The following is an 18,212-nucleotide window of genomic DNA, read 5'->3' as shown; positions in this document are numbered from 1 at the left end:
CGAGATGTTCCAACCATAACCCCTGTAACCGTTTCATCCAAGCGGTTTCATTCGTTTCATCGGGATGCAAAAACCCTCCAAATGGGAGAAAATGACAGCTTGCGAAAGCTGCAAATCCAGCATTGCAGAACCCCACAGCCCGAGTCCCCAGAAGAACCAATAAATAAGAGCAAAAAGCGTCACCATTCCAATACTAAACAGAAGGAAAAACTAAAACAACCAATAGTTTCCTTGAATATTTTGTGCTTTGTCGCCAATAATGTTCCGAGAAAGAAATAGGCATTTAGTACACCAGTTTAGGCCACCATGGTACGGCCTTCTTGGTGTTTGAAGAAAGTTCCAGCGACGTGAAGTGGTGCAAACGTGAATATTTTTTTTCAAAGAAAATCCCCCTCCTCCCCCCGAGAACGATCAACTCCGTCAAGGAGATGCAGTTCTCTTGCCAATGCCAAATATTAGTAAGTTGTATCGAGTATGCGTATATGCATTTGTAAACGTTGCTGCTGTAAGGATGGACATTATCTATGCGAGACGGCGTGAGGTGGATGTGCTTCTGCGCCGCCGTGTGTCTGCGAGTTTGATGCCATAGGACTTTGTTTTATTGTCGTTAATACAAAATAGTGGAAAGGAACGAAGACGCGGTCGGGAACCGCGACAGTCATATTGCCACTTCGTCATCCCCGTACACAGATTGATCCGCAGCGTGTCAGCTAGGCTTCTTCCTCTCGCACCTGAAGATCGATCATGTTAGACAGCTCATCAGATGTCTTGTTTCCACTCTCTTCAGCAGGAATGCTAACAGCGCTTGCATGAGCACTGCGTGGGCTGCTGCTCTGCGGGCTGCTGGTTTCGTTGGTGAGAGCCGGGGTGTCCGCAGCGGAGTTGAGGTCTGTCTGAGCGGATGCAGCGTCATTCCTCGAAGGAGAGCCGCCGGATCCTAGGCCAAGAAGTTTCTCCAGAGCCTGAAGCTGCCGGGATGTTCCATTCTTCTTCAAGGCGTAAAACTGAGGCTTGATCTCTTCCACCAACATCTCCCTCTCCCTGCCCTCAAGTTGGCCAAGGAGTTTTTCTGGCACATAAGTTAACTTTGGGCAAAACGCACTTTTAACAAGTTGGTGTGACTTACGAATAACATAATTGCCATATTGGTCTCGCATCATCTGCTGAAGTGGGCTGGTCCCATCGCTACCCACGGTGGTAAGCTGTTCTCGAATACTGGTTCGCTGCTCAGCTGTACCATGCTCGATGCACTTCTCCACGACATTGGACGCAAACTTGTGTTTGGAAAGAGTGAGCAGCTGGGCCATAACAAGGTCAATCATCTGGGCTCGATCTTCAGGCTTGCCGTTTTGAATGACATGCTGTGCCACATAGTTGCCATATTGATCCGTGATGAGTATCTGGGCAGACGCATGCAACTCCATCATAATCTCCATCTTGTCGCTCTCTGTCCCATGCTCTAGCATGCGCTGAATGACGCGGCAGCCGTACGTATGAGATGCAAGGGCAGTGACTTGGCCCCTAACTGCGTTCATGATGAAATCAATGCACTGTCTTGGAACCAGTTCAATAATCTTCTGGACCACATGATTGCCATTTTGGTCGCGAATGACACGCAAAATTTCTGGCTCAAGCTCCTTTGTCAATTCGGCTTGTTGTTCAACTAACACATGTTCGAGAGCCTGGTCAAATTTGTCAGCAAGAATTATATCTGCAGAAATCAGATGGCCGTACCTTTTGAACGACACGGCAAGCATAGACCTGTACTGAAAGGTCTACCACCTTGCCCTTCATTTTCTCAGCCAATACTTTCTTCTGCACTTGGTTGCCGTGTTCGAAAAACTTCTGAACAACATAGTTACCAAAGACATCCTTCATCAACTGAATAGCATTTGGTTCAATCTCTCGGAATACTTGATCTTTTTCATCGCTGTTGGCTGACTCTAACTTCTGCTGGATAAATCTCGAGCCATGCTGATCGCCACTGAACTCGACAAGGTGGTTGTATATGTCTTTGAGCTCGTATCGCTTGTTCGATTTATTGCTAAGACGGAATTCATCCAAGAGCACACTGCGAACGCCTTTGCCAGGATCCTGATCCCTCGAGGGTCGAACGGGGGGCAGATTGGCGGCGAGCGAATATGCTGAAGGGACAGGAGGAATGCCGTAGCCTGACATCATGGCGTTGCGAAAGTTTTGCGTATATGGATCAATATAGCTGGGAGCGTATTGGGGAGGCAAGTTGGCAAATGTGTATTGGCCAGGATAAAACGAAGGTGCGAATCCGCCGGTGAAATGTTGCGCGGGAACACCTCGTCTTTCTGTTTCGTTGGATCGGTGGTCCCGGGATGACGGCCTGGCTGGGAAAGTGTCGGGGTTTACAGCATAGTTGCGAGGGCTGTTACCGCTCTCCAAGCGGAAAGCCGGGGAGCCAGAGATCCTGTCAATAGACCCCCTCTTAATGTACTGTGCCGCCATGGTGTCCGTATCCATACTACTGTCATATCGAGAGCTGGAAGGTTCAGTCATCCAGGACTGTGATCCAGGGTTGAACTGAAATGGTTGTGATGTCGGGTTGAAAGTGTTTGAACCACTACTAGCATTGTCCAAACCCAGCCGACGACTAGTCTGGTAGGCCAGCTCGTCATCGATTTGCTTGTTCAGGTTGAAGGCTCTTTGGTTTGCGCTCTGGGTTGAAAAAGATGGTGCGTGATTACCAATGGCCCTTTGCGAATGGATGGAGTTGCTTGGCGTATGACCACGGTATATATCCTGTTGGAAGGCAGGCGAGCCTTGAGATTGCCGTGAAGGGGGCATACCGGCTTCACGAGAGACTGACTGGACCCCCGGAAACTGGGCAAGCGCCTCCATGTATAAAGCATCCATAGCGGGCAGTTTTTGTGATGTAAAGGCAGAGGTAGAAGAATAGGCGGAAGCATCGCCTGGGAGGGTGTGACCACTGCCAAAGCTGCCCTTCTTCACACCAATCGCGGATGGGGTATGGTCGAAGTAAGCAGCGCCGTTCGAGATGGCAGCATCGCGGGTCCGGTTCGGGGAGGTGCTAACTGATCGAGCAGGGTGTTCTGTCTTCCAAGGGCCTGATGCTCCCCAAACATCAGCCTCCGAGTTGGCAGCAAGGGCGCTGGAACCGGAAGGACTACCTTCGGTTTCTGGGAAAGAGAAAAGTTGGATAAGTACACATGAGTCTTGGTGTGTCGGGATAGGCGAAAACATACCTTTGCTGCCGATGGAGCGCTCTCTGGCGTTGGATATGGAAGCAGTCCAAATGTTGGAGTTGGGATACAGATTGGAGCCCGGGAAACCAGACCCCATTGACTGCTGATGCTGAGATTTATCGTTGGAACCCGGTGGCATCTTGAAAGAATAAAATCCGGCCCTCGACCGCGCCTAAGGGGAGCGAGGACGAAAGTCAGTGATGGTTATGAACAATTTGAGATGATGAGAAGGCGAAGCGGGCGCAGAACCGAACACAGGACAAAAAAGCCGGAGCCCGTGTCAGCGTGTCAAGAGACAGCCGTGCCAAAAAACGAAACCGAAACCAAACATGGAGTGTGGGTGGTCGTGCGTGGGGAGCCTGGGCCTGGGCTCTGCTGTCTGGGAATGCCAGAGGCGACATAGGCGTCCCAGAGTGCTGACCCATTTGACCCCGGGCGATCCAGGCTGCCAGGCCGCTAGACTGCCAGGCCTCCCTTCCGCGTGCGCTAGTCTGGCGCAGCCTTGAGACACACAAGCCCCTCTGACGTCGAGGCCCGTGGCGCTAGCATCGCCGCAGGCATGAGCGGCAAGGGTCCAAATTTTTGGCTTGGCTGGCACTGCACTGATGGGACTGATGCGGCGAAGAAAAAGGGTTGGTCGAAGGGATGCAGACGGCGGTACAGAGTAATCGACGCAACTTACCGAAGTGGCCATATTTTTTCCTGGTGCAAGCGTGGTAGATCGAGGTGGTCGTGTCGACAGGACGGATTTTTGGTGGGTGGTGTCTGGGCTATATAAAGGACAGGAAAATTATAAAACAAAATAGACTCCGCCGGACAGGCTTCTGATAAAGTTCGGGGTTGGACAGGGAGGCAACGGCCACAGTCACAAAAAAATGCCGGATCAAATACCTCTGATCCTCTGACAGCAGTGTTCGACGCGAGTCGCTTGGCTTTGTTCAGTTTCGGGTTCCCTTGTGTCAATGGGGCCGTCTATCTCAGAGTGACCGGGGTTCTTGAATCGCAGCGACAGGGCACGTAAAGAGATCTGAATTTTCCAGATGCTCTCGTGTCCAAGGAAAAAGAAAACGGCAATAGCCACACCATGCAAAAATGAGAAATGTAGCTCGAGCGGGGTCTCCAGTCTCTTGAGACAGTTCTTGACGATTATCGGTTATGATGACGGTTTTGCATCTAAACAGAGACAAGAGGCACTGCGCTCAAAGGCCTGTCAGCACAAGGGCTCCCGCTCACATAATATGATCACTGTTTTCTGAGTAGCAATTTGTATCAGTGTGTCGGAGGGCATCAATGGGCTGGGATTATGCTCAAGTGTGGAGGAGACAAAAAACCGGGGCAGAGCATCGCTTTGGTTGGTAAGGCTGATGCGAAGATGCATGTGGCACCAAGCCGGGCCATTGAGTCTGTCGGTAGTTGCGATCGAAATCGAAATAACACACAGCCAGTTCAGGTCGCCAACGGCGCCGAGGTGGGGAAGCCAAAGTCAACGAGACGCGGTGTAAATTTCAAGTACTTACAGATCGAGAAAAGCAACCAGCGAAAATGACGTGCTGTGCTGTGCTGGTGATGGCTTGGCGGTAGGGACTGTGCAATCCGCCGTCAGACTGATTGTTGGCTTTTCCCGACTCTTCCCAGGTTTTGGCGGTTCCGAGTGCCGAGCTTTAAATCCTTGTCTGATGCGTTGGTGCCAAAAGCCTTCTTCTGTCCGTAAAATTAAAACTTTGTATCGATCAATATACTATGTGCGAGATGGACGAGCAAAATGCTTCGGCTGAGAGTCTGACTCGACAGATAGGTACGAAGTAGGCGGGCTGCAGACGACATGTACAAGAGGGTGTCTCCGGCAATGGACAAAGTATAAACCAACCACAAGCTTCGGGCCGAAAATATACGTGGCCAGAGCTGAGCGGCAATGAGTGAAAGAGCCGACTGCAGTGCGGTGACTGTGACGAATGGACAAATATAGACAAAGAGATGTTGGTCCCGGTAGAAGAGAGAGAGAGAGCCAACAAATCGTGGAGGCGCCGCGAGCAATGTAGATGTATGTTGGTGAAGAGCCAGGGCCACCAGAAGGGGCGGATCCAATGCAACGCGATCAAGGGGCCAGTATTTCCTTTCTTGACGAGACAAGCTAGACGGGAATGCGGGAAAATAGCGCTGTCGAACGAAAATGTCCCTTTCGGCACAGGGATAATAATTGCGAGGAATGATGGCCGAGACAGATTTTCGACCAAGGGAGGACGGCCGCGCTGGGTGGGGAGGAGTGGGCAGGTTTGGCAGGCATCGGCTGGGAGGAGAAGCCAGAGACGAAGAAAAGAGTCGAGTTTGGTGTGAAGGAATAAGGAACAAGCGGGGGCATAAATTGATCAACGGCTCTAAGCAAGATGGGAGCGAGGCAAAAATGAAAAAGATGATGAGACGGAAGGCTACTGGTCTAGATAACGAGAGCACAGATGGGAGGGCCAATCGCTCAAAGGGACATCAGAGGCAGGGCGGTGGCAGGACATCTGGACCCTTCCTCGCTCCTGCAGCATCGAACTTGGTAGTTTCTCCCAGTACCGACGAGTCTACTACTTTAGTCAATAGTAGGCTACTTAGAAGTAGGCATATAGGCATACAGAGTACGGAGCCCTGAGAGGGTCTGGTGCTCGTGTGTAGAATGTTACGCCTGCTTTCCGTCACTGTGTTCCCTGGTTGCACAGGCACAACACAACACCAGGGTGCCACGAGCGCGTTCGAGGGTACAGAGTACGGAGAGGAGGCGATGAATGGGCAGATAGCGCTGAGATTATGGGCACGGAAAGAGGAGTGACAGACGATCAAAGGGCCGGGCAATCGTTCGTGAGCCGTCTTTATTGAAGGGAGAGAGAGTGTAACGGGGTGACGGCCGAGGGTGGGAATGATATTGGACGAAGACAGTTTCAGTGACATGGAGGGCAAAGGCGATGCACAACGCACAACGCACCAGACGGTACAGAAAACAAACCCGAGGACTGGACGTTTCAATAGTCCGTACGCCCTGTAGCAAACTGCGCAAGCCGAGCACTCTGCGGTTGTGGGATCATGTGTCATCATCATCATCATCATCATCGTCAAAGGTCTACTACATACCTAAGCTAGGGACCGGTAGTCTGATGAGGGCAATCCGAGGGGTCCCATGCCTGGTACCTAGGTAGTTATATCCCCCCCCTTTGGACGCATTCTAGCATCGCTGCCCTTACCAAACAGACAGGGCAGACTGTCGATAAATTAAGCACTGGATCTGCCTCGTCCGGCCAGCATCTGGTCCTCGATTTCTTCTCGCCATGGACATCTCCAGACGGAGTCGGCAAGAGCAAACAATTTTTAACGGGAAAGAGCAGGTCAAGCTGTCAGGCAAACATGACCCACAAACATGTCCAACCTAACCAGTGATAGGAACTACAGCCATCTGCTCCACGGGTGTAACAACCTCTCCCACATGCATCTCCTCTACCCACCATTGACCACACCACTCGAGTGTCGTAGCGTGCATGGACTGAAAGTCAAGTAGTGCACTCGCCGTCGATGCATTATCAAGGCCACAGCTCGACTATGCATGTCACACAGTCTACAAATTTGCATTTCCTAGCCCCTCGAAGATGCATCCCGCACTCACGCTCGCATGAAAGACACCCACCCACACACATGACAACGAAACAAGTTGACCCGCGCTATGGGCCATCAGCATCGTCTTTGTTGAGCCGCCCAATCTATGAAGAATTTCCGACTGACCATTGAAAGAAGAGATGGCCAACGGTCAGCCAAAGAGAGGCCCGACCTGGCGCATACTAATACACCGACGCTGATACGGAGTACGGAGTATTCGTAATGCATTTATCGACAGCCCTCCCAGCATTGACTCGCGGTACTAAGTGGCCCTTGCACAACCCGAAGAGGGGTCAGTCGGATTTGCCCAGCGGACGTTCCCTTGGCGGTGTTTCTGGGACTACAACGTAGGAGAAGCGGCAACATGGCACCTAGCATTATCGCCAGATCGACCGAAACATGGTACGGGTGCCCGTCAGTTACCCGAATCCAGATTCCACACACCCACTCAATTGACCTTATTATGTCGAGGCCAACGACACTGTCATCCACCCTGTCTGTGGTATTGAAATGGTTGGTCACCTGCGCAGCATCAAGCCCGTCCCGCTCACAAGCGAACAAGGGAGGTTATCAGGTTTTGCGCTCAATGCTGCCATCCGAAATACTCGCTCGGCGCTTCTCATCTGTAATTCATACGTTGTGTTGTGTTCTGAACTCTTTCTCTCTCCGGATAACAGCCGCTTGGTATCGGAAACCCTCAATGACCTCTTGTTGTGGCCTCACGGAGAAAGCGAAAACATGCAACAAATGGCCATTCGTGACTAGATGACTGTCACAATGATAGTTGGGAGGGCCACAGGACCCGTCCTATTGTTTTATGTCATGAATTTATTTTTTGTCACCTGCCGTCGATTCGCCGAGTTCTCCATCTGTTTTTAGTTGTTTCCTCCATGGCTATAGGCTGCTTTCCAAAATGATGCGGTTACGGGTTCTTCCTACGGTTTACGAGTGCGTGCATTATCTGTCCTCACCACGAATTCGACATCTCTCACTCGACCTCTGTGGTTAAATAACTCACCGTTGTGCTTCACTCACGTATCACTTCAACGGACTGGGGCCCCTCGCATGACTCGAAGCTGCCAATTTCCCGTCTACTAAGCAACAAACTTGGGCGAGGACGGTGCGAGGCAATTCAAGTAAACGCAGCCAATGATCTGATACCTGTCGCCGTATACACAACAACGATCATTTGTAACGATCATGGTTATTCCATGACTGCTCTTCACGTTTTACAAGTCCTTCCTCTTGTACTTTAAACTGTAGGCCTCGGTCACTGCAATTGATGAGCCACTCCGCCGGCTCTCTGCTCAACATTTCGTTCATGTAATCTATCAAACAGCAACTTGAAGCCTCCAATTATATTTGAAGTATGGATGATGTCTTAAAGGCGAAGAAGAGCCTTCAATTCGCTCAGCATACCAAACACATGAGGTGCTCTTGGTCATGTGTTGAGCAACCGTGGCAAATGTAGTATCCGTGTTCTCCGCGGTATCAAACGATGGGGTCTTTACACGAGGGTGAATAGAATTCCTCTCCTTTACTTGTGTAATTCCACCAGTTTGCCCAACATCTATGTTGAAACAAACACATGGCTGCTCCGAACTCTCAACGACGGGGTGTCCAAAGCACATGAATATGGCAGCCAATTCGTACTGGAACTGCTTTTTCGGTCACGCGGACGCTCATGACCGTTGAGTTGGTCTCAGGACTGCGGTGACGGGCGCCATGATATTTGTTCGGGCCGGCGTATGCTGTCGAGACGTCAGCGACATCTGTGAGAGGACAGTCGCACGGTGAGCCGAGGCAAGTATCATCTTAAGTTTCTTAACCGAGGGTGTTCAGTTTGACATATTGATGGGAGATAGAATTGGGTCGTTTTGCCCAGTGCAGTGCGCCTGACAGGTGTCCCGGTGCTTGTGAGCAAAATCAGATGGAACTCTAGCATCGAGGTTCTAGAGTCTCGTATTGCGGTCTGGGGCTAAATGAAACCTGAAGTTCAGAAGCACGCTCCCAAGGTTTGTCCCATGGTTGGACGTGGCTCGAGGCACCACTACGGCTTCTTCCGACTTGACGGTGGGTGGCATCTACTACTCACATCTTAAACATGTGTCCTAGGACGAATGAAGGCGCTTTTGAGTCACATTATCTGGACCGGGGCGAATCTAGATTCTCGAACTTCCCGCTTCAGGATCGTGCGCGGCAGTTGAAGACCATGACAGTAAGACCACTCCTGGACAGATCGTGTGATGCCTGACACTAGATGTAATGACGGCCTCTACAAATCGCCATCCGCAAAGTGGCGGAGTAGCATTCCAAGCTAAAATCTACAGCGGCATACGCATCCAACCGACTACCCGATTGACCAGGTGAGCGGGAGACAGAGAGAACATGATGGGACCTAGCATCGAGAGGGAGTTTAGGCTAGGTTTGTGAGCGGTGCAGGGTTGCATCGAGTGCCCTCCTGGTGCCCTTACTGCATAGTAGGTTACCCCTTGCGTGCAAGTGTGGCGCTGGATTCCAACCCAAAAGATGGTTGCCAGATGATGGCGAAATTCGTATTACAGGTCACGGGGTTGGACTTACCAGCAGAGTTCAACAATTGATGTTGCGCCATCTAGCAACCTACATGCATGTAGGTTGGAATTAGCCAAGGCAGCGGTATGTAGGAAACTTGCACAACACCACTTGGCTACGAGCGATGTGAAGTTGGGACTCTGACATTGATGTTTGAGAACGAAGGGACGGGGAGTCATTTGCGAGTCCTTGCAACAGTCATGGCTGGTGTGACTGGCCAACGTATTGCCTTGCGAGGCACAGTGAACAGTCAGCTAAACAGACAAAAGGCAGGGACAGATGAGAAGTGTTTCATATAGGGCATGTGACAAGTTGGTTCGTCACGCTGCCAAAGTGGTTTCAAGGACCTTTCTCAAAGCCGAGGGAGTTACGTCCACGATTATGTCTTGTATGAGGTTTTGGAATTCAGCCGAGGAAAAAGACGGGACGGAGATGGACCGAACTGTGGTTTGTCTCTTCTCCCAGGGTATCACAACGGACGAACAGATGTGTTACAGACGTGTTTGGGGCGGTCGACGTCAGTGTTTGATTCTAAATTCTGCTGGTGGGCGCCATGTGCGAAAGCAAGCCGGTGCGAGAATCGGAGCTCCCCGTGAGACAGAAATGTTTGAGCAAATATTTGGAAAACCCAATTTCGACTTGGAGCTCCTTCGTGAACGCTCCATTAATAGCTCCTAGACCCGGCTGCAAGATGTATTGTAGCAGTGGTCATCACGACATGTTGTCGTTTTTGCTAGATCCTTGTCACATTATATATCTGTGACATGGTGCAACACGACAAGTTACCAACCACGGGCCGGGCGCCAAAACAGCAAATAATACGGCGCCGACTGAAGTGCACACAGCATGAAAGGGTTGTATTGTGCATACTGTGACTGGACTCGGTACCGAATTTGTGTACAGTAATCACAAGCTTCTATCGAGCTTCATTTTTGAATCGAAGAAATGTTTTGAAAAGGCGGTGTTTTCACACACACCTGAGGGGTCAGGTCACTTCAGGTTGGCGGATGTGCGCGTCCAAAGTTGGCTTAGCGCGCACGTTAGCCAGGGGTAATGCACGGACTGTCGAAGGCTCTTGCACCAATTGACAAGCTGCGGAGTTTTTATTTACGTGCAATACATGCAATGTGCCAGACAACGGTGGTGACCCGTTGACATGACAGGCACAACGGTCGGGGCATATTCAAGCCAGTAAAAGATACGCCAGCCGATACTGCATAGCTACTTAAAGTATGTATTCCCAGCACTAATACGCACCCTATGTGTACATACACTCATCGTGTACAGTACATATCATGGCTAATGCCATTTGGTAGCCAGGCCGTCGACACAAACGGGAAAGAAATAGTATCGCCAGGGTCTCGTCCACGGGACCGACTTGATTGGTTGCATGGGATTGAAACGCCGAGCAGAAGCCAATGGCTGCTGAGGCGGCCCCTGCAGGTGACCCAATTTTAGGCGTCATGTTCATTTTGACTGTGGATACGGGGTTTGCAAAGTATCCATCGCCCCTTCCAACTTGGGGCCCAAGCCTGGATGTGCCTGGCTCACAGACAGACAGAGAGCAGTTTTGGCCCGGTCGTGCGTTCTTTGTTTGTGTGCTTCGTCCCATTGGCAAGGGGCAGAAGCGGTTTAGCTTGATCACGTCCCCGGCGATTCGCCCGTCATGGAAGCGCTGAAGCACCAAAACAGGATCAATAATGAGACCCGTAGACGCTCAGCCAGGCTGAGGAGGCCAATCAAGCAGCAGTCCCGTATCCCAGGCCGTTCATTCTGTCCCTGCCTGTCTGTCCCTGGCTTGGCCGTCTTGGCCATCCATCTCCTTTTGCTTTCCCCTTCTACTCCGGTCCGCTTCACTCCCTCTCCCTCTCCTCGCTCACTCATTTCCTGCACCCATTTGCTGGCGGGCAACCTTTGAGCAAAGGCCCTTCGCTTCGAGCCTTTTTGCTCTCTTCTTACTGACATTCCTTGTTGAAAACTGTTACTATTTTCTTCTTCCAAGAGCTTGTTTCATTCTTTTGACAAGTTCTGGATACTTTCAGCTCCATTCCTTTAGCTGAAGATCCGTCCAATCCTTCCGAAACACCTTCACCAACTACGTATACGAACTCGTGTCCCAACGACCAAGAACATTTGCCCTCGTCAGCTTGTCATTGTTATGAATGCGTTTCGATCTTGATCGGCTCCTTGTATTCCAGCCTGGCAGAACCTTACCGAACGTGAGTCTTGACCGTTTGATCTACGCGCTGCCCTGTTCGCTGCTATGTATTTGTCTTGCTATTCTTCGTCTGCGACAATGGACGGTATGGAGGTGGTACATATTGGATTCGGAGGGCGGGTTGGGCCTAGCCAAAACGGGCTACGTATGACGGCCTTGACCTTCGACCTTGGACCGCCGCCAAACGCCAAACGCGAACCATAATGTCCATGCATATGCAAATTGTCTCGCACGCCTGCTCCCGCTCACCGCGAGAGCACGTTGGCACATGCGGCAATGGGTTCATCGCTGGAATGGATTTTCTCGCTATCGTGAGCGTCATGGGGTCGCGAGAAATTCAATAGTCGTCGCGCTTTACTGTGTTCTAGTACTGCATATTGGACTGCTAACATATGAACCACTGGTTGCAGATCTTGCATTCATTTATTATCGACGGCTGCGCCTTGGCAATCACTCGTCTTCATCATGCCTCCCACCTTTCTAACACGGGATGCCCTGAGCCCCTTCGTTGAGGGTAGCTCTATCTCGGCTCGCAGCGCGATGCCTTCCACCGACGGACACTTTGCAACACAGCCCTGGAGGTCACTCCTCGTTGGCAGCAAACGGCTCGCCATCCGTTCATTTTCAACCATCTCGCGCCGTGACGACGACGGCCAGAATCACCTGATTGACTTAATGCTCGTCATCCTGGGCCTTGTTTTTGCAGCCCTCATTCTCGCCTCGCTTCTCTACCTATTCCACCGACGCCGCCGCCTACAGCATCAGCGTAACGGCACCCTGCCTACTTATGAAGACGTCAAGCAGACTAACCCCCGTGGCTTGACCATCGAAACAACTCATAATGGCCGGTCGAGCGTCTTCTACATCGGCCGTGACGGCCAGCCAATGCTTCAAAACCCTCACTCGCCCCCTCATTCTCCCGACAACGTTCCGCAAATCCATATTACATTCCCTGAAGAACCTGACGAGAATGGACGTCCCAAGAGCGGTCGCGTTCTTGTGGTGCGTGTTGGTGACAACGCCGCTGTCGGTCTCGAGCCCATGCATGACGAACAACTACCAGCATACGAGAAGGAGTCCAAGGGTCAGTTTCAGTCCATTGACATGGATAACATTGGCGGATTGAAGGAGAAGGACCGGAACTTGTTCCAATAATATCATGAGCGGGATCATTTCATTTTTCTTCATTCATTTTTCGACTTCTCAGCCTTTCCTTAACAAGAATTCATTGGTTTTGTTTTTCTTTTTGCCCGTTTTCTTACGTCTCCGCCGATCACAAATACACTTTTGCGAGGCAATAGGTCAACTTGTGGTACTGCACCAATAATACTACAGGAAAAGCGGCCGGTAACAGTTGCAACGTGGACTAATAAAACGACTCGAGTTGGCAAACAGTACTCGATACCGGCCACTTTTTTTGCATCACTCGACAAGCGTTCCGCAACTTCTACCCCTTCAAATCAATCACAAGCGCAACTGTTTCTCTTGGATCGTCTCGCATCTGTTTCTAATTTTCGCGATTTACACCTTGAAGTAACTAACGACAAATACTCTACGATTAAAACACATTCATAGACATGGTATGTGTAACTGATCTGATACCGGTTCATTGGGCTCTTGCGCGACAGGGTCTGCTGTTGATGACTAGGCCTACTCTCAATTTCTCATCTGATGACGGGTGGAATGATGATGCGGTGCAGAAATGGGCACAAAGCGGCAAGCCAAGTTCGTGCTGTGTTACCGGCTGGCCCCCCAAGCACCAGACGTCAATTAGTGAGAGGAAACCGCAGCCTTTGGACGGTTGATATCAGGAAGAGGCGGGCAAGTATATAGCAACAACGGACGGAAGGTTGCACAATACTGGAGGCAAAGGCCGTGTCCCTAGCCAGATATGGAGCTACTGCCTCCAATGTGGTATAGTTGTATATTCAATAGTGTATAATTACACAAAGTACATATGTACTGTTTTTACGAACATGTTTTTTTGAGGTTGATGTAAATGGCGTCATTCAAGTACCCTGGTTGCGCATTATCCCTGCAATGCAGACGGCTTTAGCCGTGCTTTGTACAGTGAAAGGCGACATGGAACACTTTGTTCTCCTGTCAGCCACTAGCGCAAGTTTGTTTTATCGAGGCTGTCATGGACAGCAGCAAAATGCAAGTGGCAAACATACATATGCCAGTGCCCACTGGCAGCGTCAGAACAAGCCTGGTGCGTACACGCCAACAACATTGCCGTTACGACCAGTCTAGGTTCGCGGTCCTCCGGTACAAGCAGGAAGCTGAGCTGCATGCCCCTCATTCGTGTCGAACATAGAAGCTCCCTGATTTTGCTTCTTTCTATGCAAAGTCAAGTCAACTGGCTGGCTGGCTCCCGTGTGCACGGCACCAAGATGGCGCCGGGCCGTGCATTTCGATATCATAAAAGGGTTCAAGTAGAACGGGGCTACGAGCCGGCTCGGTCAAGACAATCTGGAGCGGATTGCGTAAAGCTCCTGACGCGTCTCAGTGCAACTCATGGTAACTAGTACCTACCTGGCCCAAATACCTAGGTAGGCAGTCATGTCCTGCGTCACAAGGCGGGTTGGTGAATGCAAGGCTAGATATGGACATATTGATGGCATTCACGGATAGCATGTGTATTAGAAGCATCTGGCTCAAGGTACATGACATCAAGTGTTGGTATACAATAAGCAAAACACGCTAGTCCATCCCATCAATATCATCTGTACGCCATATATGGGGGTTCTTTTTTGTACGCGTAGGAAAAAAAAATTGTAGCATCTCTTACCAAACGCCAGAAGAATGAACCCAAGTTTCCCTGCGAAACGCGCAAAAATAAACGCAAAAATGCTATGAGAAGGAAACGCCGTAGAGTAGCGCAACTTATTTCGCGAGTAGCCAAGAAGGTTGTTGGGTTGGGGCGTATGGTCCTTTTGTCCAAGACCAACGAGTTGTAAGATTGACAGCCTTATTGGCCGTTAGCAAATCGTTTCGTCTTACGATTGACGTGAGATTTCAGTAGTCCATGTGCTATTGCATGCTGCGCCAGACAGTCATCGCGCGCGCGCACATGGTACGGAATTTCCTTGGGTTGGGTAGCGTTTGTCCATCTGATTGCCCATTGGATTTACCCCAAACATCAGGTGTATCATCATTCAGTCTATCCAAGGGGCCTGTTGTGTCTGGCCGCGGCGCAAGTGCTTGTCTCTGTCTAATAGCCACCAGGAGGTTGTGAATAACCGCCCTGGCCGTGTTGTCGATTCATATAGTGTTCCATAAAGACATCGCCGCCAAACACGCTCTGCTGAGCCATTAGGAAGCCTGCACTTGGTTGCGGTATCGCCTGTTGAAACATGGATGGGTCACCGCTATGCATCCCTGACATAGGCACGCCCTCAACATTCATAAGCGGGTTTGTGTCTGGCAGCACAGCATCCAAATCTCCCATTGGCATTAAAGAGTTTTCAGCGTCGTACGTAAGCGGATCTTGTGTAGCACTGCCAGGCCTATTTCTTGCTTGGGCAAGGAACAGTGGGATACCTGGTGCAGCATCCCCTTGACTTGCCTCGGTTGTTTGAGTTCCGGCCTTTGTGGCAAACATGTTTGGAGTTGGCGATGACGGATGGGATCCAAGCCACCGTGTCGAGTCGGAAGGACTGTGCGATGCCATTCGTCTGTGATATTCTTCAGGTTTGCCGGTAGCGATGCTCTCGAGAATGGCGTCGGGGCCTGGCAAGCGGGTTGAACCTTCGGATTTGGACCCAAACATGCTCACAGCAGCTCTCTGGTCCGCCACTTTCCGGGTCTTGCTGAAGTCTTCAACTAGTGTCGCGTTGTGGTTGTACTACATGTCAACGCAAGGTTAGTGGACAAAACCCATGGAACAAACATATCAAGGAGACGTACCGCCTGTTGTGCAACGTTCAATATGTCACACCATGGCCTGGTAACTCTTTGAACTGAATCAATAAGAAACCGAATATGTGCCTCGTCGACCTCAACGCTCCGCCATAATGGTGCCGTCGTAACATCAGCGATGTCTCGGTAAAGCCCATACTGCAGAGCTACCAGCAGCACGCGAACGCATTGGGTTGACATTTGAAATGTGGAATGATCGCCCGCAAGCTTAAGCTTCCCTGTATCATGCATCTGGTCAACCTCGTTTTGAATTGCATCGCAAAAACGGCCTAGGCACATTGCATGAGCAACTGCCTGTTTCTGCGACCGAGCTATGAACTCCCTCGGGAGCTTGCGGAGAATCTCCACCGACACCTTGTCCCTCTGACCTGGCAACGAGAACCGGTATAAATCGATGTGGCTGACGGCCAAGTGAGTGTGCAGAAACACGTAGCCGGCTCGTTCGGGGGACGCCATATACTTAGCGACGGTTTGGTCACTCAGAAGGATTTCGGGGGGCAACGACATGTGGAATCGAGTCAGCTCATTTTGGAGTCTATTAACGTCCGCCATTACTTTTGACGCGTCGAGTTGCGACTGCGATGGAGAGCTTGAGCTGCAAAGTCGCTTTGTAGTTCTGGACGCAAATGGGTTATTAGTTTCCCCCGCCAGGATTTCAGCGCATATACCAACAAAGCCACTTACACTTGTATACGGTGTCGCAGATCAATAAGACGAAGCTGGTACCCATGTAAATTGATGGTACTGGGATGACTTCCAGGCTTGTCATACAATCTCTCGGCATTGATTGGTCTGTTTTCTCGAAACGCTGCTTCCGAGCATGGCAAGGCAATTTGCATATTTTCGGCACGACAAGAGATGTACTCTTCATACCCACCCGCTAGCATGCGATCCAAGTAGAAAAGCTGCCAAGCGATACGTCGCAAACACTCTTGCTGAGCAAACGTTTGATTTTGGGGCAGTACATCCCAGTTGACCCGTAGACCTAGCATCAGCCTCGAGGCGACACCAAAGGATTGCCAAAGCTTGGCAAATTCTCCACGAATAAGGTTGAATGTGATACTTAATGCAAAGAGAACTAGAAGATCGTCGGAGAACTTGTAAATGTTTTGAAACAGGTACATTTCGACATGGGCGCTGCATTTGACACCAAACTCGCCACCAGAATCGCTGGGACTCACGAAGACTGCCGTGATACCGCACACGGCCGCTGCCACAACGGGGTCAAACGTGCCTTCCTGGATTTCTTTGTAGGTGGTATCTGGGTGCAAAAACCCTTGGCACGGCAGCCAGTACATGTTGTCCATGTAGGCGTCCACATGCCTCAGGAGTATATCCCGACGTACTAGCATTTCTCTACATCAACCGTGTTAGCAGCCTGAGGTATAATGACTGTGATGGGGCGCAACATACTCAGACGTCAAATTTGAACCTTCTGTTATGAGAGCAAAATGATTATGGTTGGTACTTCCGGTACTCGATGCCGGACTAGTAACAGTGTCTGACCTGCTGGCGGTTCCCGAAGTGGACAAGTTTGCCTCGGGAGCATTGTTGGCATTGCTGGAACTTCCTGCGGCATCGCTTGCATTTTGAAACCGAACATTGGTGAACCTCCTCTTGGCTGGCGTATACTCGCAAGGCAACCCACCAGCTTCACATCTCTTACATCGCGGTAAATCACCCGAACATTTAGTTTTGTGAGAATGGCATTGGCTGCACGCCCTTTGTGCCCTCTTCCTCAAAGTTCCGGCCTCTGTATGGCTGTGAGATGGTGTTGTTCTTGATACTATAGTTGACGCCAGTCAATACGTTTTGAGAAATCTGATTTGAGAACGCGACGTCTATCAATTTCAAACTGTAGGGTACGAGCTTACTTGCAGCCTCTTCATCTTCCGTGTTGGTAAAATTGCATGTCAAATCCAGTCTCGCGCAATTTGTGCAGGGCCCATCTCCTGGGTTGCCAGAGCATTTGACCTGTGGACATGAAATCTATCAGCAAAGCAGCCTTCACACCAATACAAATAGCCTTATTTCATGCGAGAGAAGTAAGCACTTGTCTCGGGATAAGACACAAAAAACCGTCATATATCATGGCGTTTGGGGGTGTAGGCAGGTGCATAATGGCATGATAATGCCCCCCTGGTCACATGTTGGCGTGAAGTAAGGGCGGAAGGACCCAAGAAGACGAAATATAGACTTGATAAGGGGTGAGAAGTTTCTACCTTTCTCAGTCGACATGTGCGGCAGCAATCGCTTAGAACCGGAGCGGTTCGACGACGTTTTGTCGGAGGAGCGGCAGCTGTAGCGATACCAGACGTTGCCAAGGAAGCAGACGCTGCTGTTGTGGGAGCATCCTGCCCGTCAGCATCGGGGGCTGGCGGCGGATCCATGTACCAGGACGGTGTTGAGCGCTCAGTGAGTAAGGCGCATGAAGTGAGGCATGAGGACGCACGACGAGGAAGACAGATCGACGTGACTACGTGTACGCAGAAGACGGGCGACGATTGTTCCCTGTTATAGGAGTCATAAGGGCTGGGATAGGAGGGGGAAGGAGGAGAGAAGAAGCCAAGTCTGGGCAGGGCAGTCCAGACTTGGTCAGGAAACAAAGCAAGAAGCCGTTGCATTGGCCTGAGAGA

The 18,212-nt window shown here is 50.6% G+C and overlaps 3 protein-coding genes across 3 annotated transcripts; 1 reads left to right on the top strand and 2 right to left on the bottom strand.

The window, feature by feature from the left end:
* Positions 1 to 710: 710 nt before the first annotated feature.
* Positions 711 to 3,375, bottom strand: APUM2 (Pumilio 2; the record flags this gene model as incomplete). The annotated part of the gene is made up of 4 exons (XM_066129779.1): positions 711 to 1,069; positions 1,127 to 1,682; positions 1,735 to 3,170; positions 3,237 to 3,375. 4 exons carry the CDS (start codon positions 3,373 to 3,375, stop codon positions 711 to 713), a joined length of 2,490 nt encoding a protein of 829 aa, XP_065985614.1.
* Positions 3,376 to 12,120: 8,745 nt separating this feature from the next.
* Positions 12,121 to 12,810, top strand: G6M90_00g015860 (uncharacterized protein; the record flags this gene model as incomplete). Its single annotated transcript, XM_014693456.1, has 1 exon — positions 12,121 to 12,810. The coding sequence occupies one exon, from the start codon at positions 12,121 to 12,123 to the stop codon at positions 12,808 to 12,810; it is 690 nt and encodes a 229-aa protein (XP_014548942.1).
* A 2,059-nt stretch (positions 12,811 to 14,869) lies between these two features.
* On the bottom strand, positions 14,870 to 17,465 carry G6M90_00g015850 (uncharacterized protein; the record flags this gene model as incomplete). Its single annotated transcript, XM_066129778.1, has 5 exons — positions 14,870 to 15,502; positions 15,565 to 16,192; positions 16,261 to 16,932; positions 16,990 to 17,237; positions 17,451 to 17,465. The coding sequence occupies 5 exons, from the start codon at positions 17,463 to 17,465 to the stop codon at positions 14,870 to 14,872; spliced, it is 2,196 nt and encodes a 731-aa protein (XP_065985590.1).
* Between the last annotated feature and the right edge of the window lie 747 nt (positions 17,466 to 18,212).

Source organism: Metarhizium brunneum, chromosome 1, assembly GCF_013426205.1.
Source record: "Metarhizium brunneum chromosome 1, complete sequence".
NCBI classification, from domain to species: Eukaryota; Fungi; Ascomycota; class Sordariomycetes; order Hypocreales; family Clavicipitaceae; genus Metarhizium; species Metarhizium brunneum.
Note: the sequence above shows the minus strand (reverse complement) of the source record. Positions and strands in the feature narration are given on the sequence as shown.